The 7,233-nt window shown below is 48.1% G+C and overlaps 1 protein-coding gene across 3 annotated transcripts; it reads left to right on the forward strand.

The window, feature by feature from the left end:
* The first annotated feature begins 1,725 nt into the window (after positions 1-1,725).
* p3h4 (prolyl 3-hydroxylase family member 4 (inactive)) lies at positions 1,726-7,173 on the forward strand. Of its 3 annotated transcripts, none has more exons than XR_015108954.1 (7): positions 1,726-2,428; positions 3,543-3,692; positions 3,766-3,937; positions 4,022-4,150; positions 4,225-4,491; positions 4,743-4,826; positions 6,589-6,632. XR_015108954.1 is itself a non-coding variant. In XM_086175947.1 (7 exons), the coding sequence occupies exons 1-7, from the start codon at positions 1,964-1,966 to the stop codon at positions 6,742-6,744; spliced, it is 1,302 nt and encodes a 433-aa protein (XP_086032073.1). In that variant the 5' UTR covers positions 1,726-1,963; the 3' UTR covers positions 6,745-7,173. The 3 variants fall into 3 exon arrangements, 2 of the variants coding, with proteins under 2 accessions (XP_086032073.1, XP_086032072.1); XM_086175947.1 differs by having other exon boundaries at positions 4,225-4,370; positions 6,589-7,173; XM_086175946.1 differs by having other exon boundaries at positions 3,766-4,150; positions 4,225-4,370; positions 6,589-7,173.
* The last annotated feature ends 60 nt before the right edge of the window (positions 7,174-7,233 follow it).

The following is a 7,233-nucleotide window of genomic DNA, read 5'->3' on the forward strand; positions in this document are numbered from 1 at the left end:
CAAAGGATAAATTTGGTATCTGTCTCTCAGCGCTCAGGTTTCAGGGCCCGATGTGGCCCAAATTCACCTGGTCAGGATTTCCACAGGTTTGTCACTTACACTGTGGAATAATGCATCCCTGTTTTCAATGTCGTACATTTGGAGGCTGAGTTGCTACAAAATTCTTAACAGAAGTCAGGACAGTATATAAACCTGAGATAACTCGTATTGCTGATATCAGTGCATTTGTATTGTAGCGTTTTAGTCAGGGAAACACCCGGGTGACGGTAAAACGTCTGTTTTTTTTGAGCAATAGCTGTTGTTGGCCAGAGCCACGTCACACAAGCCTACAATACAACTAAATGTTCCCGCTCAATTCCAGGTGAAAAACAAAAAAAAAAACAAAAAAACAGAATTCATTGAACCCCAAACTGCACCCACAAAATTCCCAGCAACCCCAAAGTCACACAGAAAACAAGCAACAACATTAACCACAATATTTTGGACAATATTTTGTGGCCCCCTGCCTGAAAGCAAATCAGATCAAATTCAACAAAATGCACGGAGAACTGAGAAGACAGAACTGAGGCATAGTGTTGTTGAAATTGCACCTACTTTTCTTCATGAATCTCAGGTTGTTCGTCGGGTATTTCTTAAAGGAACAGTTCATTACATATAAAAAGTTTTTTTTATAATTCCCTGTTCTCCTTTACACAGAAACAAAGGAACATTTTGGATTTAGTGTTACTTCTAGGTAATTACGCTATGATTTTACTGGTCCGCCCCCCTTGACATCAAATTAGGCCGGTTGTGGCCCCCGGACCAAAGTGAGTTTGACACCCTGCGTACCACTATTATTTTTCGGCGTGGTTTTACTTTGTATTAAATCAACTAAACTTCCGTCTTTGTTGCGTCTCCCTTTGTCTGACTTGAACCTTCCAGCGGGTCTCGGCCTCCAGAGGCGAGCAGCAGGGTGGGAGAGGCCCCGGGGCCCCCGCCCACTTTTTAAATGGAATTCTGCAAACGTGTAATGCTTGGCTCAGAGGACTGCCCTCCTGACTTTACTCACGTAGGAGATGAACAGGGAAACACGGGGCGTCCTCTTTCTCCAAAACGTTTCCCTCGGCGTTGCGCTGTGGAAGTGTCATAGTAACAATGTTAGTTATTTAATCTACTATTTCTTTGCTTTCTGTCCACGCATTCTTGCACTACTACATTGATAACATACATCTCGGTGCTGCTCGTAAACCTATTAAATAAAAACAGTTTTGTCTCATACTTTGGCGGGGAATCGATGAATATCACACAGAAACAACTTTATCATACAAGTTACAACTTCTTTTCTCAATACTTTACTTTGACTTTTGATGAATTGCTGTGACTTTTTTACCGTTAATCTCTGCCAGGTTTGGTTCTGGTTACAATCTACCTTCTCATGGTCCGAAGGCAATTTTTCACGACTCTGTCAAGCTCTCCAGATTTAGAAACATGTACCGGAAGTATAGTATTCTTTCTCCAAAGTAATTGTCTACGGTATTCTATCAGGCTCTTGAAAAGTTAAAGTGAGGGATTTATTTTCAATCATTTCTGTTTTGACGGAACCACAGAAGAAAACGGTGACATCTCCTAATATATTGATTATAAAATTTCCCCCAAGTATTAGTTTAAAAGTACTGACATGGAAATATAAAGTACAAATTTTCGTTCAGTGGTGTTTCAAAGAAGTAGAAGTAGTTTATTGCCATATGTACAGTACTTTGAAACAAGAGTGTTCGAGGAAAATTGTGGATCATGAGTTTTTTTTTCACTTATTGCCTTAATTTGCGTTCACCACCGACCCCGGGACTTTACTTTGAAAGTCCTAACCGGATGTCGTCGTAATCCTCTCACGAACTTTCCGCAGCCTCCCTGCAGGCGGACAGCTGAAACTTTCCCCCCTCTTCTTCATCCTCAAGCGGGGAGAAAGTTCAGCCCGAAGCCCACCATGCTGCCGCCGCAGCCCTTCCCGCTTCTCCTGGCCGCCCTCCTCTTCCTCCTGGCGGGCCCGGCCCGGACCCGGGCCCAGTACGAGAAGTACAGCTTCAGGAGCTTCCCGGAGAAGGACATCATGCCGCTGGAGTCGGCGTACGGCTACGCGCTGGAGCTGTACGGGGCGCAGAACTGGGCGGAGAGCGTCCGTTACCTGGAGCTCAGCCTGCGGCTCCACCGCTTGCTGCGGGACAGCGAGGCTTTCTGCGGCCGCAACTGCAGCTCGGCGGGCCGGGACGGCGACGCGCCACCCGCCGACGGCAGCCTCCGCGTCGTGCGCCACATCTTGCTGCGGGCCGCCTGCCTCAAGAAGTGCAAGGCGGGCTTTCCGGTGTTCCGGATGGCGCACCCGAAGCCGGAGCTGCTGGAGACGTTCGAGAAGCGGACGCCGTACCGGTACATTCAGTACGCCTACTTCCAGGTGAGGGGGCCCGGCGAGGGGCCCGGGACCGGCGGGGGCCCTCCGTGGGCCGGGATAGATCATGGAGGGGGCGGGGGGGCTAAACACCCAGCTCAGAGTCACCGTTAACGGAACCGTCGTAACAGCGCGCAGTGACGTCATAATGACTTTACGGAACACACAGACACACACACACACACGGCTTCTATGCTGCCGGGCTCTTGAGTGTGTGCCACGTCTCTTGCAGTGTGTGTGTGTGTGTGTGTGTGTGTGTGTGTGTGTGTGTGTGTGTGTGTGTGTGTGTGTGTGTGTGTGTGTGTGTGTGTCCTCCTCCCACCTCTTCCTGCAACAATCCCCTCACTCTCCTGTCTGGCTGATGTGGCACCAGGTGGAGGCGCTTCCCTAAACAAAAGACTATTGATCTGATTATAGATCTTTTCTACACAAAAAGAAACACACACGCACACACACACACACACACACACACACACACACACACACACACACACACACACACACACACTTACTTATACTTTGGTCCAGTTCAGAACAACTGTGTTTCAGTCAGACAATCAGTTCTAAAGCAACTGCACTGTGTGTGTGTGTGTGTGTATGTGTGTGTGTGAGTGTGAGTGTCTGAGTGAGATGCAGGATGTGAAGACGAAGAGAAATCAAATGAGAGGGCAGGCTTTCTCCTTGACAATGTCAGTAGGAGTTGAATGAATGAATGAATGAATGAATGGCACTGCCTGCAAAAACAACATCAGAGCTCAGCCACTGGCTTTTCATCGAAGTATCTAATGACTAATGCACAAACACTGAAACCATTTAATTTTATTATTTATCTATCCTCTGATATAACGCTTTTAATCACCTTGTGGCGATTCCAAAGCACTGGTTCACATTCACCCATCCACGCACCGTTGGCCGCAGAGCCGCCATGCAAAGCGCTAGCCAGGCCTTTGGGAGCAATTGGGGTGGTTTAGTTTCTTGCCCAAGAAGGGTGGGCAACAATCGGGGATTGAACCTGCAACCTCCCGAAATGAGGGACATCGGCTTTAAAAAAAAGTGTATTTATCAAAAGTCAGTGAAGCGGACGCCGGCAGCAGTGACATAGTGACGTGTGTCTCCACAGCTCAACAATCTGGAGAAGGCGGTGGCGGCGGCCCACACCTTCCTGAAGAAGAACCCCAAGGACAGCTACCTGAACAAGAACATGAACTACTACAAAACCCTGTTTGACGTGGAGGAGTATCTGATCGACCATGAGGAGCAGCCTTACGAGGTTTGTAGGCCAGCGTGTCCTCGCCCCCCGACCGCCCACCCGCCGTCTGACCGCGTCCCCCTTGTCGCGCCAGAGTGTGTTCCTGAAGAGCGTAGTACTCTACAATAACGGAGACTTCAGCGGCAGCGCGAGGAACATGGAGCAGGCCATCACGCTGTACTTGGACATCTACGAGCTGTGCCTGGCGGGCTGCGAGGGCTCCTACGAGATCCTGGAATACAAAGATTTCTACCCGACCCTGGCAGGTGAGCGGAGGTTCGTCGCTGCAGCACACAAGATAGAAAGCAGAAATCAGGGAGGGAGTAAAAAATGTTCTCCCTTGTCCTCAGACCTCTACACAGACGTGCTGAAGTGCAAGGTGAAATGCGAGGAGCACCTAACGCCCAGTGTCGGGGGGTTCTTCGTAGAAAAGTTCGTCGCAACTATGTACCACTACCTCCAGTTCTCTTATTACAAACGTAAGCACGGCAGCGACCTCTCTGTCTCCGAACTCCTGAACAAAACCATGAATGTAATACCCGTTCCCTTGCAGTGAATGACGCTAAGAGCGCGGCGCCATGTGCGGCCAGCTATCTGCTGTTCGACCCCAAGGACCAGGTGATGCTGCAAAACGTGGATTACTACCGCTTCTACCAGGAGCAGTGGGGACTCACGGAGCTCTCCTTCCAGCCCCGGCCCGTGAGTGACTCTCGGCCCGACGGCCAGGAAATCAACGTAGCGATGGAGTGATACATGCAGATAGCGCGGGATTTATAGCGCTAAGTGGCCGCGGCGCCAACTTTACCGCCATCTCCGGATGGTAATTACACAGTTTAAGATGATGCGCCCCCCCCTCCCAATTTCCCCATCTCCCCCAGCCAGAGGTCTGTGTGAAGGCCCGTAAAACCCTCTTTAACTACTGAAGCCTGTTTATTTGAAGGCTTCCTTACTGAGAGCCGCTAAATAAGAAGACTTTGTTGCTCGGCACCCTGTTGCTGTAAAAAAAAAAAAAAAAACGCGAGAAGTGTGTCTCTGGCCTGTGACGAGCCGCTGCCACGTTCCCTCTTTCAGGAGGCCATGAGGTATTTCAACCAGACGACCAAGCAGAGAGAGATGCTGGAGTTTGCGCTGAACTACCTCCAGACAGATGACGAGGTAGGTCCTTTTCACTTTTGTCATATCTAACCAGGGCGGCATGGCGGCGCAGTGGTTAGCACTTCCGCCTCGCAGCAAGAAGGTCCCTGGTTCTACAGTTTCCTCCTCCAGTTCAAAAATATGCAGAAGGTCCATCTGATGACCTTAGATGTGAAGTTTTGTATGCCTCTATATGGCGTGTGAATGCGCAAATAAGTGATTGCATGTCTCTTTATGTGGCCCTGTGATTGACAGGCGGTTGGCCCGGGGTGAACCCCACCTCTCGCACAGTGACATCTGGGATGTGCAGAATATGTGGTATAGAATGTATAAATTATTAAAATGTATGAATGATTAATACTGCTCGAATACAGCAACAGGTACGAACATGGTGGGACATTAGAAAACTAGGTATGTAAAATAAACTGCAAATACTTGGATACTTCTGGAACAGCGCTGTGCCAGAGGACACTTTCTGCAAATGTCTTTTCAGTCTGTCTGATGGGAAGAACGACGGAAACCGAGTCGAAGCCAGCAGACCAAAAAAAAAATTCAGGAAGTGTTTTTTGGGATTTTATAACCTTATTCAAAACATAACTTTGTAATAAAATACTTTGCATTTAAAAGGTCAAAGTTATGAATGAACGCTCTTAGATTTTTGTTTTCAGTGGATAAATAGAAGGCGATGAGGTTCACTCGCCGATTCTTGTATGATTTTGTTGACTTATGAAGTAGTATTCTTCTGGTACTTCTGGTACTCCTCTCTCCACTTGTATTGTCATTTCCAAAAGAGACATAAGACAAATTAAAGTCTTAAATAGATGAATGAGGTTAAAATCATTCTCATAATTATTGCAATTTTTAAATATACATTATAGCAATAATCACACAATTATGGAAGTCTTAACAGTGACATACTGAGAGTTGGCTCGTATTGTTACCTATCCTATGACCCAGATTGAGCAAGTTCGGTTTCGTTTCTTAGTAACTAGTTTAGAATGGTGGTAAAAGGTCTGTACTTATGTAACCCTTTCACACCTTGCAGTTTCAAAGTGTTTTATACTAGAGAGCACTCACCTGTTCACACACTGCTGGCGGGGGGAACCGGGAATCAAACTGCCAGCCTGCTCTACCAGCTGAGCCATGGCTGCTCACGCACTCCTTTCCCCCATTTCGAATTATTCTGGAGTCGTCACGATGGCGGTCCTGCTCTGGAGGGCAAAGCTTGAAGCAAGAGGAGAGTTGGCTGAAATAGTGTCTGCCATGAGAATATTTCACCTTGACCTCACAAAGGCGCACAAATACAGACGTTAAATCCTGGACAATTAGAAGTCTAATTTAGCTAAATTCCAAAAAATTGTATATAGGCCATTATATTTTCTGAGGTTGTTAGAGATCGAGCCCCCGACTCCACCCGGCCCCCACGCGTCCCCACCAGATCAGAAAGTTTAGTCAAGCTAAATGCTAGTATAGCGAAGAGTGTCTGCTTTGGAATAAAAAAAAAAACCCTGAAAGCATGAAAAAGGAGCAAAAGTGGAGCAAAAAAGTCAGTGCGGATGTGTATTCTGGATGTGTGTGTGTGTGTGTAGGGGGGGTCCACCAGCAGTGTGTGGTATGTATCTTGGTGGTGTTGGCCACTGAGGCCGTCCCACATCCAAAAAAGCGAAGGTGAGGGGGAGGGTGGGGGGATTCAAGCTGGAGTACAAGAAGCTGAAGCGGCGAGAAATAGAAACGCCGAACGAGGCGAGCCAGCCCGTCGGCTAAACCACTGTGTCGTCTCCAGGATGAGGTCAGCCCGGAGGCCGAGGCGGCGGCAGCGTCCCGCTCAGAGCACCCGGACGCCGAGTTCGAGGGGATGGGAGACTACGAGGAGTCCTTCCTGGCCGAGTGGTGGCAGGAGCCCAAAACCAAGTGGGACACCGGGGAGACGGTGGATTGATGCCTCGTTCTTCGGCTCCTCCAGAGAACAAACTCTTCCTCGCCCGGCTCCGTTCCTCATCTCACAACAACCTACCAAAGGACGTACAGACCCAGCAGTGTTTAGAGGAAAAACAAAAGAACCCCCAGGCTGAAGAGTTAAAGGACTCTTGAAATGTCAGTGGTGGTCACAGGTGGACGTGCTGTCTGGGCCGATACCGGCCTCTTAACTGAGTTCCTCCTGTGGGCCGTCGTCCTGTAGTTTTACTGCCGATGACAATGTCTCTTTGCTTGTATTTTATTATTTTATTTTTTTCATTATTTAAAGATGCCCTCGATGCCCTTGGAATCATCAGGCATTGGGGGATTTGTCAGCCACCGCCTGGGTGGAGGTGGTTGCTGTTGTTGTTATTATCTGCTGCAGATTACATTTCTAAAAATTAAAAGTATTTTAATATTTTGCAGGCTCCTGTTCATTTCGGTAAGTCTGTAGCTTGACATCTACACAGTT

Source organism: Fistularia commersonii, chromosome 28 (genome assembly GCF_037954325.1).
Source record: "Fistularia commersonii isolate RoL2024-O1a breed Wild chromosome 28, RoL_Fcom_v1.0, whole genome shotgun sequence".
Lineage (NCBI taxonomy): Eukaryota > Metazoa > Chordata > Actinopteri > Syngnathiformes > Fistulariidae > Fistularia > Fistularia commersonii.